The following is a 17,180-nucleotide window of genomic DNA, read 5'->3' as shown; positions in this document are numbered from 1 at the left end:
ACATTAAAAAAAAAAACACATGTGACCAATTGTGTATATTTAGGGGTGAAAATCTCATCTACCATCATCATGAAGGTCAAAAAATTCATGTTCCACTAGAGAATGGCTAATATATCTAGAGAATAAAAGTTTTTTTTGTGTGTATTTAATAATCCCTTGGGCAGGGTCATTTTAAATTCAGTTTTCAGATAAATATGGATTTGCTATAAGACACTTTGGAAAAAAGAATCTTAACAAACCATACTAAAATAACCAGTGATTAATCAATAAGACAACGCAATCACTTATTTTTGAAAATAAACAAGGAACTTGCATTTAAATGTTTTGTTGTTTAAGCAGAACTGTCTACAATCAAGAATACACCATAAAGCAGGGGTGTCAAACTGGCAGCTCTCCAGCTGGATGTGTCATGCAGAGGCCAGGTACACCCCAGTTCCACAGAGGAAAAATTACACAAAACATCATGTGACGGCAATGTGACACAGCGAGTTTGACACCCATGCCATAAAATGTACTAAAGAAAATATATTAAGTTCATATAGCTCTCTAACAGCACGTTTCATTGCCATCAACTTATAATCAGTAGCAGTACAAATTTAAATCAAACTCTTTTAAGTGTTTCTTTTTAAAAATATATATAGTGTTAGAAGAACTGATTGTCTCCATGTTACAATGCAAATTTGCCATCTTTTGAAACACTAGTTCAACAAAATACTCAGGGTAAATCAACTATTAAAGAAAATATTTTATTATATCATGAAAAAGTATAATCATTCAAATCCAAACTTGTTTTAAAATCTGAATTTTTTAAAGATAGCCTGTTGGTACATTTTGTTCCACATGGGAATGATAGGAATACTAATCTTGTTACTAAATATTGCACAGTCTGAAAGAGACAAATAATGAAAACAAAACAAAATCACATGATCTTGGGTACCATCTCACATTATGGGGGGGGGGGGAGAAACCCTACTAAGAAACTTTTAAAAGGCGGGGGGGTTGCTTCTACAGTAGCTTTAAGTTTATAATTCTTGGAATGACTGGAATCCACTGAAGACCATAACAGGGATAGGAAGCTTCATTTCAGCAATCCCTTGTGCAAATAAGATTAATTAGAACAAATAATGCAGTTAAATCCTTGATATCATTGAAACAATTGCCACATATTTCTGTTACATTCCTGTTGGGGGAAGAGAAAATATGAAGAACAATTTATGCCATGAGTTTTGCCTGCAGTTCCATCTCTGCTGCCTGTTTCAGTGCAACATCCACCAGGAGTTGAAATCCACTGAAGTCCTGATTGAGATCTGGGGGAGTTGGAGGAGGAGTGTTGAAAAGCCCACTTTGTGCATTTGAGCTAGGTCCCAACTTATCCTCGTGGAATAGGAGAGAGTTGTCTGTAAAGTTGGTAGGCGAAGCCCACTGAAGGTCATCTGTGGTCTGACCTGTACCGGCAGGCTGATTGAAATGGAAAGGGACATCTTTCAGTGCGGTTACGGTAGTATGACAAATTACTGAGGGACGAGCCAAAAGAGATCCTGGAGAAGGAGCATTGCAAGTCTTGTTTGGTCTTGGGCTACCAGAGAGGAAGGAGCTCTCAATCAGGGGAATGCAGTTTTTTGAGCTGGAAAATTCCACCGGATGGCCATCAATTACCTTGGTCCCTCTTCGTGAGATAGTAAATTGATTTGGGTCCTTCCCATCCTTCCTCAACATGTCAGGCAAAAGCCTGCGCCGTGCATTGATGAACCAGTTGCAGACCTGAGAATACAATGACATGTTCATTCTTACCATCATTCAATTCCAATTATGTATTGCATGAAAGCAGTTCAGCTAAATGTCTCAATACCTTCAAGCTAGATTCCTGGACCTGACCCAAAAAAAAAAAAAAAAGGCTGGCAAACAAGTTCTGACACACCCAAGAGAGAGAGACGTTCCTGGTTCAACAGCCCCTCCTCTCAGCAGAAAACCCAAAGATTGTAATGGGTAAAGCCCTAAATTTGGTTCTGAGTCTGCATATATGTAACAAACAAAGAGTAATCGAAATCATTACAGCTAGGTTAATTAACAACAGGAAAACATTTTCCTCTGAAACAGTAACTCCTCCCTAAAGGAGTTACTGATTTGCCTTGTTCAACTGACTATGTCAACAGGCAAAAGAAGGATTACCTCACCAAGTTTGCCCTTGTTTGAGTATCAAGCCAGTTTCCTGGGCAATAAAAGAAAGTCCAACAGTCTTTTTTTGTTTACTGTACAAGAACTGTTACTTCTTACAAAGAAAATGTGTGGGATACCTATAAAGAGACAATTACTCTGAGCCAACATGGCAAAACCATATTTACAATAAAGTCTATGAAATAAACTGAACTGACACACTCCAAAAACACAAATATACTCATCACCTGCTACAAATTCTGCACACACAATGTATTATTTTAAAAAAATTAGTAAGACAGTCAATGGATTGGAAGAAAATTATGTTAAAAATCCCACAAACAAAAGGAATAGTTGAAATTTCTCCTTTTGTGTTTTCTCCCCCTTCCCTATATGGTTTTAATATTAATAATAAAAGCCATTTTTATAAGCTTTTGGAAAAGCTTCATGTGTTTAAATTAATACACGCAGGTTATTTCAAATACTGCTACAAACTTTATTTCAAATGTTAGAAAATGTAACTACATATATATTCACAAAGCAAGTAAAACTTATTACACATTCACCTCCTTGGTAGAAAGGAACAAGCATCACTACATATTCAGAATTGTACACTTTTTCCGAATTTGGAACAGAAACCAATCATTTGTATTCTTAGGCAAATCTGAGTGCTGACAATTAGACAGGAATTGATTTTTAAATACGCAGAAAGAAGTATTTCAGTAAGAAAAACCACTGAGTTTCAAGGCTACTGCATTTAGATGATTGAGAAAAACTGAAATTCACATTTTTTCTGTCACTGTTACTATGTGAGCTTGCCTCATGTAAATCAGAATTTCTCATTAGGCTGGAAGCTTTAATTGTCCTAATAAAAAGCACAGATGGAAACTGAACATTCATACTTATTTTAGGCACTGAGCAAAAGGTTAGTCCTTGGTAAGCAGGCATCTATCCCACTTAAGCTATGAACTTTGTGTGTCTACAGAAAAACCCAGGCTGAAATACCACCTTTGTCAATCAAATACCAAGACACTTTTTAAGGTAAAGTGGAAGCTAATGGTCAATAGAAAGAACATTGGTCTTACCTGAACGTGTCTTTTAAGAGGAAGGGAGGGAGTGGTCACATGTGGGTATTCTCAAAGCCTGATTGGTCCAAAGACTGAGAGCAAACTCTTAAATACTGGTGCCTTCCAGTCCTATCCCAGTTTCCTCAAAGGCTAACGGTAGAACTGAAACAACAACAATAACAACAAAAAACAACCCCCCGGGGAACCACCCGGGACCTCTCCTTGGCCCCAAAGGAAAAATCACTAGGGCAGGCTGTGACCACTCCCTCCCTTCCTCTTAAAAGACACGTTCAGGTAAGACCAACGTTCTTTTTGCAGAGGAAGGGAGGGAGTGGTCACATGTGGGACATACCCAAGCTACAGTCCCAGGGAGGGAAAACAGGAAACCACTAAGGCCCAAGGGGAGCATCAGTCGCCACCCACTGCAAGACCCTCCAACCAAATGATGCATCCGCCGAAGCGAAGGCATCCAGATGATAATATCAGGTGAAAGGCGTTGGAGAAGCCCAAGTGGCCGCACGACCAACGTCAGCAGACGGGGCCCTCGTGGCCCACGCCGCCGTGGTCATGGCACTGCTAGTAAAATGGGCCATGGTGCCCAACGGGGCCGGACGACCAGCTGCTCCGTAGGCCCTGCAATGGCCTGATGCAGCCAATGGCCAATGGTGGCCAAGGACACCCCAGAACCAAACGTTCCCGGCTGGAACGAAAACGAACCAGGCTTCCGACCTACGGACCCCCTTGGTCCGCCGGAGGTAAATCCGCAGAGCACGGCGCATGTCCAACCGATGCCAGAGCCTCTCCCTATCATTGGAACAGGCCTGGGCAAAGGTCGGGCAGGACTATCTCCTGAGCCCCAAGGAAGGTAGTGTTCACCGTCGGAATGAAGGTAGGATCAAGGCGAAGCACCGCCCTGTCCTGGAGAAGATGGCAAAGGTCGACCCTGGAAGACAGGGCGCCCAACTCCAAAATACGTCAGCGGAGGCAACCGCCACCAGGAAAACCACTTTCAAAGACCAGAACCGCAGATGAACAGACTGAAGAGGTTCGAATGGGCCCCCCGTCAAAGCCCTGAGAGCTAGGGGAATATCTCACATGGGGAACCCATGGACGGAGGGAGGCCTGAGATTAGCCCCTCCCACAGAAAAAGCTTGATCAGGGGAACCTGAGAGAGGGAAGAAGACCCCACACCCCCCAGGACCGAAGACAAAGCCCACCTGGCGGCACAACGTCCGTGAAAGCCCGTCGTCAAGGCCCTTCTGCTGGAAATCCAAGATGCTAGGAATAGTGGCCCTGATGGGAGAAATGCTAAGAGGAGAACACCACCAGACAAAGGCCACACAGGTGGAATTGTAGATGCGGGTCGTAGAAGGGCGCCGAGATGCCTCGAGGTACGAATTACCCCAGCAGACAGGTTAACCCCCTTCAGCAGCCGCTGTCCAAGAGCCAGGCAGTCAGCCGGACCCACCAGGCTCTGGGAAAATCAGAACCCCCACTGCAAGGCCACCCCCTCCCGCGGGATCCTCCACAGAGGGGCCATGACAGCCGGACCAGGTCCGCGAAACAAGGGCTCCTGGGCCAACAAGAGGCCACCACAATGACAGGAGCCATCTCCGCTACCACCTTCCAGAAGGGCCCCGGAACGAGGGGGATGGGAGGAAATGCAAACAGAATTTAGCACAATTTAGAATTTAGGAAAACTTTTAAAGTGCCCAATTAAGCCAAATAGAAAGCCAGATCGCAATAAAAATAAAGCCTACCTATGGAATATTCTCAAACAGTACTTGGACCAAGAAAGACTGAGAGGAAACTGGGATAGGACTGGAAGGCACCAGTATTTAAGAGTTTGCTCTCAGTCTTTGGACCAATCAGGCTTTGAGAATATCCACATGTGACCACTCCCTCCCTTCCTCTGGAAAACGCTAAATATTAATACTGTGGTACATCACCCAATGTCTATTAACTTAAGAGCAAAATACATAGTATTCAACAGGTAATCAAACTGGTCTCTATTGCCTTAGCTTCATTAGAACACACATACCTGTAGTGTGGAAAGGTGCGTCTGTCTTGACAATAGTGCTTTCTCTTGTTCAGAAGGATAAGCATTATAACGGTGCTCATACAGCCAGTCCCGAAGAATCTGCACCGATTCTTTGGGCAGGTTACCCCGTCTCCTCCTCTTGATTGAGCAGGCAGAAGAAGAGAGATCCAAGGGGACGTCCATGCTGTCATCGTCTTCTGTCTCACTGCCTGATATTGCAGCAGCACCTATGATGAACATGAAAAGGTATGATGCTACTATCTTTCCTAATTCTGCATTTCTCTACTCAAACACGTTATCACCATCCTAGGCAATAAAATTGTAATAATATGCACCAATGAGCACTAGAAAATCCTAGTATCTTTCATTCTGAAAAACTGAGCAACTTGGTTATCTGTCTGTACACATGCAATGATCTGCTTTATTTGGAGAACCACACCATTTATTGGCCAACAATGTGTATATTCATCTGGGCAATTTTCTCCAAAATTAATTCTACCACTTTTTACTAACTTAGAATAGTTGTTCAGAAATAATTCACTCAGAGCACTAAATTGTGGTTATTTAATTAGGATTTGTTGAGAAATCAAATAGGCTGAACTAACACAAAAAGCTAAGCAATAAGCGGGGGTGGGTTTAGGTTATGATAACCACATCCATCATTCAAAGCCAGAATGACACACCCAAGACGTGTGATCCCTGCATACTTTTGGGGGCACACAAACCACTCTCATTATTAATGCTGTCTATGAGAATAGTAAAAATAAACTCACAGAATGAAAAATTCACTTTTTTTTTTCTGGAGCATCAGCTGTTTCCCATTCACAGTTGACCTTTTTTAATTGCTACCCATCATAACACTGACTTTATATGAACATTCTAACATTGTCATCTAAGAATAATAATTTGGTAATTAGAAGACTTACTAAAATTAAGCCCAATAACAAGTAGATATGAGACTTCATTCTAAACAGTTAACATTTTGCATGAAGTATCACAACATCTTTTATGAATAGAAATATCAACCCTACTTCTATAACTGTTTCTTGCAAATTAGCATTTAGCACTAATACGCTGAGGGGGGAAAATCTTGAGAAAATGGTAAATTATGCCTCAGAATGATATCCATATTTCCTTCATCTTCTCCCTGAAGTCCTCAAGAAAAGTGGTTTGTCTATATTAGAATGAAGTTTTTTTTCTTCCAGCCTTTCTATAAGTACTACTTATAGGTACCCTGTTTTCCCAAAAATAAGACCTCCCCGGATAATAAGCCCAATCAGGCTTTTGAGCGCATGCACTAAAATAAGCTCTCCCCTGAAAATAAGCCCTCCCCAAAAATATTGCAACACAGCAGCAGCCATGAGATGACTATACTCAACCGCCTTTTGAACCTCAAAAATAATAAGACCTCCCTGAAAATAAGACCAAGTGCTTATTTCGGAGGTCAAAAGAAAATAAGACCCTGTCGTATTTTGGGGGAAACATGGTATCTATAGGTTCTCATTTTGCAACCACATTTGGGACCAGCAACCATATCACTAAGTGAGGCAGTCCAACTCTCCAGTCCTTTGAAATGCCCACTGCACTGGTGCTGGGATAGCTGGCTTGAAACTGACAAGATAAGCTTCTGTTTTTGTGACTCCTAACCCCTTTCCCAAGTTTTGGGAATGCTGACCCCTGACATAATGAGCAAGAAGTAAAATGATATTTCCACTGAATGAAATTTACATTCAATGGAGAGGAAGGCATTACAAGGGAGTAAGCAGGCACACAATGGGGAATGCACATAGAAAGCAACATGCTGGCCTTGGCAACCATGGGCACACTGCACAAACAGCCTGCTGTATTCCCCATTGTGTTCTTTCTTTCTTTCTTTCTTTCTTTCTTTCTTTCTTTCTTTCCCTTCCTTCCTTCCTTCCTTCCTTCTTTCTTTCTTTCTTTCTTGTAACACTTCCTCTCCAATCTTTCAATTCTGCATTATTGGGAGAGAATATGTTTTCTGGATTTATTTTAATCCGCAACTCTCAACCTGATGGGGTCCATTTTAAAACGTAATCTTTCTTTTGCCAACTCTATAACAAATTTGATCAACTTTGCTTAATTTCAAATTTATACTAGGAGATAAATTACGTAATTTATTTCCAATGTTACATTGGAACAAGAAGGAATAAAAGCAGCACAAAAGAAGAACAATTAAGCCCTTCTCACAAGAGATTGTTGAATTAATTAAATCCTTTAGTAAAACTTGTATTTACTAGTTTGAGAAAATAACGTCACTAGTCAGTATTCAGAGAGAGGAGCTGTTTTGCTCTGTTATTCTATTGGAAAGAATAGGTCTTGATGTGTGGCTGCCTTTGTCAAGAAACTGAACTATTTTCCTGACCTGTTTCAATATATAGGATTAAAATCTCTCTGTTCATGGAGGTGGAGTTATGATAAGAAGTAACAATCATTTCCCCCTTTTATCCAATGCCAAAATATATTGAATTCTTGTTGCAATAAAACCTGTTTGTCACTGTTAAAGATGAGCGAACAGAGTAATTAAAGTACAGATAGTCCTCACTTACCAACTGACTCATTCAGCATCCATCCAGAGTTACAATGGTGCTAAAAAAATAACTTTACATCAGTGTCCACATTTATGACTTCACAGTGAAGTCATTTATTACAATCACTATGTGTTGTCCTGTGCCTGACCTGTGGTTCCAATGCATCATTAATGGAAGAAACAGTTAGGGAATGAATTAGGTTGTTATCACCTCCTTCATTCTAAATCCTTTCCATCCTCCATTCCAGTCACATGACCTAGACTGGAGTTGCAATTAAAGGATTGGATATTGTTCCTGAAGGCACATTCTGCATGCTTTCTCTCCTTTGCTTGTTCTAGCAATGGTTCTGTGTCTTTGCAGAATGTGTGATGTGATGATGGTGAGGAATAACAATTGTAGCTTTCTCAAGCATAAAATACATCGATGGGAAAACTGCACTTTTGTTTATCAGTGGATACTTTTTTCCCAGCAACTTCCAGGGTTATTTATGAACATAAACACTGCTACCCAACTTGTTATTATACCTTCTAAGTCGAGATACTGTTCAATAAAAGTTGAAACTTTTCAAGGTAAATAAGAAATACATTTGGTGTTCAATTGTATCATGGCTCAAGATCTAATTGTGGTCATGCTGTGTCACTAGTGTGTCAGTAAACCAGGTGAATACAATACGTCAGTGTTCTCCAAATATAACGATAAAAGCTAACTGTTGGACCATTTAGCCTGAAGAGAACAGAAATTAACAAGGTGTCCTGTAACAATAATGAACCACCATTTGAAAAGGATGGTGGGGACAAGCTAGAAAGCAAAGTGCAAGGTTTCAGGCACTTACTGTAGATGGGTTTATTTACATTCCCAGATGTTTATTTGGCATATTCAGTAGCAGACTCTGGTACTGTTTACAAAACTTTCTTAACCATGGTGCATTTAAACCTGGTTTAATCAACTAATCAAAATTTCTGAGGTAACACAAACACTGAACCTAGCTAGACACAAGATCTGGCTTCATCCAACATGCTTGTGGTTAGTCAGTCTGTGATCTAATGCATCATGTGACCATAATATCTGAAATCTGAGTTCTCTTTTCATTGTGTTTGGTATAATTTATAATGTTACACATTCTTATGGTATCTTTCAATAAAAATTGAAAATTTTGTGGTAGAGGTCTTCCCATGAATGGAATAAATCGGTGGGTTTCAAATCCCATTCCAACCGCTTTGGTTGGAATGGGGCCAGCAGCATCCTCATGGACGTGCGCAGCACGCACATGCATCTTAGTGCCTCTGCGATGCTCCAGCTGCTCCGCAGAGCGTCACGCAGACGCTGTACACGCCATGAGTGTACGCAGCAGTGCAGAAGCTTTAAAACACAGGTAAGCAGCTCAGGCGGGCGGGTGGGCCCTCCAGAGCACCATACCGGAACGGTATTCGGTGCTCCGGACTGGCTCCGGTACGTCTGTACCAGGACGTACCACCTGCAACTCACCACTGGAACAAATATAAAAAAGAGAGGGTGCATTATATCAGGATTTGATATATATTGACGTAGTCCTCCACTTACAACAGTTCATTTAGTGACTGTTCAAAGTTACAATGGCACTGAAAAAAGTTTCAGTTATGACTGTTGCAGCATCCCCATGATCATATGATCAACATTCAGATGCTTTGCAACTGGTTCATATTTATGACCACTGCTGTGTCCCAAGGTCATGTGATCAATTTTTGGTGACCTTCTGACAAGCGAAGTCAACAGGGAAGACAGATTACTAGATTAACAACTGCAGTGATTCACTTTACAACTGTGGCAAGAAAGATCGTAAAATGGAACAAAACTCACTTAACAAATGTCTCATTTAGCAACAGAAATTTTGGGAACCATTGTGGTCTGCTAAGGATTACTTGTATACAAGGCCAGATTTTTTTAAATCAGTGCTCTCCCAACAATGAATAGCCTGGATTTCAGTCTGATGGTATCTTTCTATTTGCTAAAACTTTTGATAGCAGAACATAATCTAAAAAGGTAACTTTATGCCTTATAGAAGCCATAGAAATGTGACAATAGACTGGAATATTCCTTTTAAGAATACTTTCATACTGTGATACCAGATAGTTTATAATATTTGGAGCTTATTGTTGTAGTAGTTCCCTTCTCTCCGGATGCATTTGGGACACTCCTTTCCATATAATGGTCTGATTCATGGACCTTTGGTCATTTGCTCTCTCCGTTAGTGCCCTTCATACACGGATAAAGAACAGGAATTCATTCAGAGATGTAATTAAAAAAACAAATCAATGGATCCTAGCACATTACACAAGATTTACACCTAAATGCTGAGAAAAACGATCAAGCCAAACTATTTCAGCTAGCTAGAACAGAAGATTGCTTTAAAAAGTAAAGAAAAACAAACAAACTTGAAACTAAAAAGTGTTCAAAGGCTATAAAATGTATTCTGGTCCCTTCAAAACAAAATGTAAACATTGGTTGATCTCTTCCTCACCTCATAAACATTAAAAAAAGGAGAACCCATAAAGCTCCTGACAGTATAAATAAAAATTAAAGCAAGAACAAACCTGCAGCACTGAGTGCCCTTTGATCTGCTTACTTATTGTGACATGTTCCCTCTGCTAAGAGGTTAATGATACAAAACAGGTTTGGGCTAAACAGGAGACAAATGCTAAGCAATTCTTTGGGGGGGGGGTATAATGAGCAGATTTCAATAAAGGAGCATTAACTACCAGGAAGGAGACCCTGTATTTGTGCAGAAGCTGCAGTTACAGGAAACCACAGGGAGCATTAGATGCAAACTAGTCCAGTTGATTTTTTTTATTAGAGCAAAGGCCATATTGGTGCTGCCATGGCAGTGTTTACATTGGAGAGTTTGTGCTGATTACTAACAAGGGAAAACCAAAGCTACCCTGTAATCAGTCTGTGCTCTGCATTTCCTGTTTTAACAAGGAACAGTTAAAAGGTGGCCTGACTAGGCTGCCTGTCTCAGTAGGATCACTACTGCTTTGTTATTCGGTTCTCTACGGAATTCTTGCAGGGAGAAATATTTGCACTCTTAATTTGGTATTTTGACATAGCAGATTACAATTTTCACATGACTTACTTGGTCATAATGTAACCAAAGCACCTATTTCAATTTTAAAAAATAGTTTATTTTAAATTCTCATCTGAGGACTGAGAAATATTTAGCTAACAGCAATTTAATATTCTACTACATACTAACATACATATACAAGAGTTTGTGTTATTGAAAATAACTTTAATGTTCCATAGTTATTTACTCCTCTAAAGATAATAGTTTCAACAATACTCTTTGTCTAACAAAACAAACTCAAAACCAGATTTATAATTTGCAGGTACATTGTAAGGTCACTTTGTCCAGAGTTTATGGGCACAGTTGAGTTTCATTTCATAGTTCAGGGCTGAGTTTGAAAAACTCTTCTAAAGACATGCATAGTATGACAGCTTGTATAAATATATTTAAACAAGGACAAATGCATTTTATGTACAAATTATTTAGCTGTTTGCTTCTTTGTGGCCAAAAAGTTAACATGAAATTATTTCTTAAGCCATGCCTACATCTGTAAGCCATGCATAGTAAGAATATTAATTCCTTAATTTTTGCATATTAAGGAAACAACAAACCTACTGAAAATGTAACCTTATAAAATAGTGGGACTGCTGTTGGGGGAGGAGTATAATATTGGGAAAGTGGTAGATACCAGCTGCTTTGATAAATTTATAAAATGCCTTATATCAAATAAGTTCACTTTGCACCATGAGCAATGTACAAAACTGCTTTCTCCACAAATCTTTTGTGTGTGAAACTCTTATCAAGCTGTTTTGCAGGACAGCTCAGTTATTTTCCAGAAAACACCTGCAGAATTTATAGATACAGGATTCAAATTCTTAATTTGAAAACCTTAAGACTCTACATATGTGGTATTGACTTTCAATATGCAAGAAAGACAAATTTACAAAAAAAAATAGCAGACTTGAGACTGACACAAAATTAAAGACATGGATGCAGCACTAAGTTATTAACTGCTAAGACAATAAATATTACTTGAAAAAATAAGAACTTTCCTAGAACTGATTTTCTAATCATTACAAGCATATAATCCTTCCAAGTTCATTTTGGCCAGAAACAAGTTACAGCACCCTACCTGTGAGCTTACTGTAGAAAAGATGTGTATCTGTAACTCTTTAAAAGTTAGAGAAGATAGATTAGAGAGTTGAATAGGAATATAGCTCTTCAAAAATTAACATGTTTTTCATTAGAGAATGAAATCTCACCAGATTTTAAAATAGAAAGCTTTTATCATAGGCAAAAAAATTACAGCTAAGTATGGTCCCAGGTTGTGGTGACAAAGGAGAAATTTTTGGACATGAAGTAAGAGGAAATAAAATCACAAAGATACACACAGTCATCATTATGCTAAAGCTTAGTCATATGTAACTCATTGTGTGCTTTTTACAAAACAATGGTAATGCCAGATTTGTGTAAGGATACATAGGTATACTGTGCAAGTTAACAGATGTTTTAAGAACACTTTCCCTGATATGATCAGTGAAATTTGAAGTCTACTCATTTATCCCACCTTTAATATTTTTAATGTTATGTATACTTCTCAGACCACAGAAAGCTACACCAATCAAAAATTACAATCATATAAAATTGGAGTGTATAAATAATCTTAGATTAAGCACAAACAAAATTTCAGATTTCCAAATCACATGTATCATCAACCATTCAACTTTTCAAAATATTTTTATTCTGATCTCCTTTACATTCCATCTACCTGAAAACTTTTCCTCATGCTCCACTCCTCCACTCCCTTCCACTTTCTCTCATGCACTTAACGTGTTAAAGTTTTATTAAACATTGTCTGGGCTGACAGAACAGGCAGCATGCTTAAAGTTGACAAGATAGGAACTCCAGAGTTTAAACATGCATGCACAAAACACAGCATCCCACCCCTCCCCTTCCCCCAAATCTTGGAACAATGGATCAGCAGGCAGGAAATCAGCTCACCACCACTGTTGTTCAAATAAAGAGAGCACATCAGCAGTTACAAAAACATTATACAAATTATCCAGTGTGGAATTTTTTGCTCAATGTGACAAATATTTTTGTACAAAGTTCCAAAACAATGATATTTGTCTTTAGCTTCAGAGGTAGGCCATGGTATTGTTGGAGCACATACTGTTACATACAGAAGGTTGTACCTCTCACTTATTTTACTGTGTGCTTACATTACCATTTAATCATGGTTCTAACTTGTTAGCTCACTTTCCTTTTTATATTTCATAGTTACATGTCACTCACTACACAAGATCAGCTGCATGGAAAAGAACATTTTAGATACATTTCAAAAGCAAAAAATTAAGTCTCCAGAGGACCCACAAAGCCCAACTCCTTGTTAAAACAGGAGTTACATTGTGTCTTTCCATTTAACTCCCTAACTCTAAACCTTTCACTAGCTTTTCACAGTGTTCGTGGAGCTACTACTGGTAGTATACGACAGGTAAGAAACCCTAACTCAAGAGGGCAAATTATGAATAAACATGGACAAGACATTGACAAAAACAGCAGTGCCTGCAAGACATTTCACCAGGTCCTGTTTGTTTTAAAAAGTGGTTTTCAAGTTATCTTGCCTTTCATCTGACAGTAGCCTATAAACCTGCTTTTTCGTCCACTTAAAAAATAAATGGAATTTTTCTCTTCTTACACGTCCCGAGTCTTAAAGCGTGGGAGATCCGCTCTCCGGGCTTTCTTTAACTGATTTTTTGCAGAGGCTCCACCCCCGTCTCTCTGCCCCCTCCCTCCCCGACAAGCGCAAACAAAGAAAGTACTTCAAGCACGCTGTTGCTAGTCTAAGAATTTGTTTTCAGGTGCCGCCTCGCTTTCCGTGTCGCGTGTTCAACAGCCGAACGAAACAGCGGGGCTCGGAAAGAAAGAGCCACGAGAGGGTCGGGGAGAGAAAAGAGTCGGAAAGGGAGGGGGGGACTTTTGTTTCGGACACAAAACGGGCCGCGGAGACTTAGGGGTTTGACAGGGCGCCAGCAGCTGAAGGGGCGGCAGCCTTCAAACCGACATCGCCGCGCTTATGTGTGTGTGTTTTTTTAAATGTCTGAATGGGGAACCTCCCCTCAACTGCCCCCCTCCTCAACTTCGAGTTAACGCTGTACAAAGAAGCCTTTAAAAAAAAACGGAGGCGAAGAAGTCCCAATTTCTTCCACAGCCTGTACTCGAGAGTTGCCCAAACCCCAAGCCCCACACGCACGCACTGCTTGACAATTGTTTAGCAACGCCACGAGGTAGGCAACGGGGGCTCCTTTCACTTGGAAGCCAGAGAGAGAGAGAGAGAGACGCTCCAAGCAGGACAAACTACTTACTTTTCTGAGCTTTCATTTCGGTGCCCTTCCCGCCTTTTTGTGGGAGATCCCCCTCCTTTTATCGCCAGGAAGGGAGAAAGAAAGTTTGGAAAAGAAAGGGGGGAGAAGGGAGGGGGAGAAAAGAGCGGAGGAGAAGAGAAGGCGGCTTCCAGCGGGGTCCTTTGCAAAGGCGGCGTCTGACGCTTGCGGGACGGCCGGGGCTGGCTGGTGCAGAAAGTAACTTGAGAGTGGCCCTCTCGCCGCTTCTTCCTTCTTTGTTCTTCAACTGGTGCTTGGCATAAGCTGCTGCTGCTGCCTACGCCACGAGGTGTGCCCTCCCCCACCTCTCGGCCCTGACTAAGCGGGAGAGGAGCCAGGACTGCCCCTCCCCTCCCCTCCGGCAGGCTGGCCGGCTGGGTAACGGCTTTGGGGCGGGGGGAGAGGGCAAGTCTGTCAAAATACCGGCGCTAAACCGAAAGAAGGGGGGAGAGCAGCTGTCCCCAAGACACATGGGCAAGGCGAGGGAAGCCTCGCTTCCTAAATTGTCCTTTTAAAGGCTATTTTAACAAAAACGGAAAAGTAGGCAAAGGGGAACTCGTGGGGGGGGGGGAGATAATTTGAATGCTTCAGGCCCCGGGAGCTCTGCCTTGAAGCGATGTAAACGCCGTTTATAAAGTTTACGTCAACAGCCCCGTTCCGCTTCGAGAATCTCCTCAGGCAGAGACAAACCCCCAAGTCTCTCGCTCCACAAGCCCGTCTTCGGCTTGGTCAGCGTGGAAGGCATCGATGCAGGTCTCTCCGCCACTTCTTGGATTGCTACAGTCAGGTTTCCATCCCAGGAGTCCTCGCAACGAGCCTGGCCCACCAGAGAGCCAAGTTTTCCCCCCTTCTTGGCCGTGCACGTAGCAAGCCAGGTGGCTCAACTCTTGTTCCTCTTCCGCTTCCTCCGAGATCGCTGAATACAGCGTTGCTGGCTTGAATAAACCCCTCAAACCCTTTGCGCGAATTTACTCTTTTTTGGGGGGGGGATTCCTATTAAAAGAAAAACCCTACCACCATCCCCTTCTGAATCCTATATTCCAAATCTGTTTTAACACACACACACCCTCGGAATCTACATCACCGCGCTTTGGGATACATGCGATCTGCTAACTTAAAAAGAGCCCAGCTACAAGATGAACCGTTGCGTTGGCTTAACTTGGGACATGGGTGTGTGTGTCTGTGTGTTTAAGTAACGCGAGAATCAGGAGAGTTGCCGAACAGTGCGGTTTCTTCCGTTTGTTCAGATGTGGAGTTGGAGAGAGAAGAAAAAAAACATTACGTCAGTTCCAATTTACACGTAGGGAAAGTCGCCGGTCCCGCAGTTACACTACTTTCCCACCACTCCGCTTCTACTAATGAAATGTGTTCCATATATTTTACACATGCTCATTTAAGGTTGTTGGGGGGGGGGGTGTCCGAATCCCGTGACCTGTTTTTAGTCTCACGGCTTTCATTCAACACCATTGAATAAACACAACGTGTGCAGCGCGTTTGTTTTCCTCCGTATTATCTTAGCAGCGTTACTGGGACGGATCCAACTGCAGCCGAATGAGACCCACCGGAGTCTCGGGTCACCGGAGCTGCAATTTAGGCACTGCTGCGTGGGCTGCTCTCCAACCCTGAGGGACAGAGGCGGCTTCTTTTCCTTCCCGTAAGAAGGCGCTTTTCATCTGGGATGGAAAAGCACCCTCTTGCTCAAGCGTTAATAGCCCGTCACCTAGCCTGAATTTTAACGAGCACATTCATCATGACTAAATGTGGGTGTCATGCAGTAATTATCGCAACCGAAAAGCATACGTCGGCGTAATTCAGTCAAATAAGCCAGGTCTTAATAGAAAGGCGCCCTCCCCACCAGCTCTTCCAGCCACTGAACCGCCAGCTGACTGAGCTGCAGACAAACGGGGCCTTCAGAGGTCACGTGGTTTGCTTCCGGAAGGGGAGGGGGGATAGGCGCTCCGGGAAGAGTCTTGTTTACATGCTTGATCTCGGGTCCACACTATACAAAGGTGAACAACCAAGCCTCGTCGTTTTCTTTCAATGGCTTAGCAGCGCGCCATTTCTTGTAGTTTACATTATGACAGGAGAATCGCGTTAAAACGCTAGTTTTCTGCAGGGTGATCTATTTAAACAACACAAAACTTCTCAAGTTCTTTTGCATATTATCCAGACCGAAAGCCATATGGGGCCCAAGGAATAAATACACCTCCCCTTCAATGTTTCTTGAGAAGCTTTTATGGATCTGCCGTGTCATCGTTAATGACGGAATCACTCAGCTGATCCGCAACACACTGAGCGGAGTTCCGAGGAGGCATACTATAGTAAGGGTGGCGGTATCTATGGCCCCGGTCCTCCTCTGCATTTCAGAAGAGACCTAAAACTGTGTTTCGACATCCCTTCTTTCAACTATCGAGTCTTGTGTTTGATTCCTCTGAAGTCAGACTATTAACAAAGCACCAGGCTTTTCTCGCACGTTGTGCGCCTTGCATTGCGCGTCTCATCTTCTCTCTGCCCCCACACCCGGTAAGGGTCTGCTGCCAGGTGGCTAGATCCTTGCATCGCAGAAACCCCCGAAGTTTCTCGCCTGCAGCCCGGGGGTCGCTTTCGCCGATGAGCTGCAACTGGTGACCGAAGCTGAGTCAGGGACACCTCACATCCGGGCTGAGTGCACCAAAGCGTCGCCAAGCGGTTGCTTTGCCATCCTGACAGTCTCGCTCGCAGCCGATGCGGTGGCTGGCGATACGGACGAGGCGCCTCTTGGAGGAAATCCCTGCCCCTCCGACTTTTTCCATCTTCCTCTGAGGCTCACTTCCTTGTTTGGGAAGCAGAGGATCGCCTGTCAGCTACTACACAGATCCGTTGCCCTAAATGCTGGCACGGCGCAGCTTGAGGCTCGGAAGATAGTGCTTGAGTATGGGTCCTCGACTTACACTTAATGACGGTTCA

General features: G+C 42.1%; 1 protein-coding gene across 1 annotated transcript; it reads right to left on the bottom strand.

Annotated features, from left to right (window-relative positions):
* Window positions 1–727: 727 nt before the first annotated feature.
* Window positions 728–15,275, bottom strand: TGIF1 (TGFB induced factor homeobox 1). Its single transcript, XM_014060956.2, has 3 exons — window positions 14,217–15,275; window positions 5,263–5,489; window positions 728–1,761 (listed from the first exon to the last, which is right to left on the bottom strand). Exons 1-3 carry the CDS (start codon window positions 14,230–14,232, stop codon window positions 1,213–1,215), a joined length of 792 nt encoding a protein of 263 aa, XP_013916431.1. The 5' UTR covers window positions 14,233–15,275; the 3' UTR covers window positions 728–1,212.
* Between the last annotated feature and the right edge of the window lie 1,905 nt (window positions 15,276–17,180).

The sequence above is a fragment of the Thamnophis sirtalis genome, unplaced genomic scaffold (genome assembly GCF_051295495.1).
Source record: "Thamnophis sirtalis isolate CommonGarterSnake01/CBP01778 unplaced genomic scaffold, rThaSir2_p1.2 scaffold_2, whole genome shotgun sequence".
NCBI classification, from domain to species: Eukaryota; Metazoa; Chordata; class Lepidosauria; order Squamata; family Natricidae; genus Thamnophis; species Thamnophis sirtalis.
The sequence above is the reverse complement of the archived record's forward strand: the minus strand, read 5'-3'. Positions and strand labels throughout refer to the sequence as shown.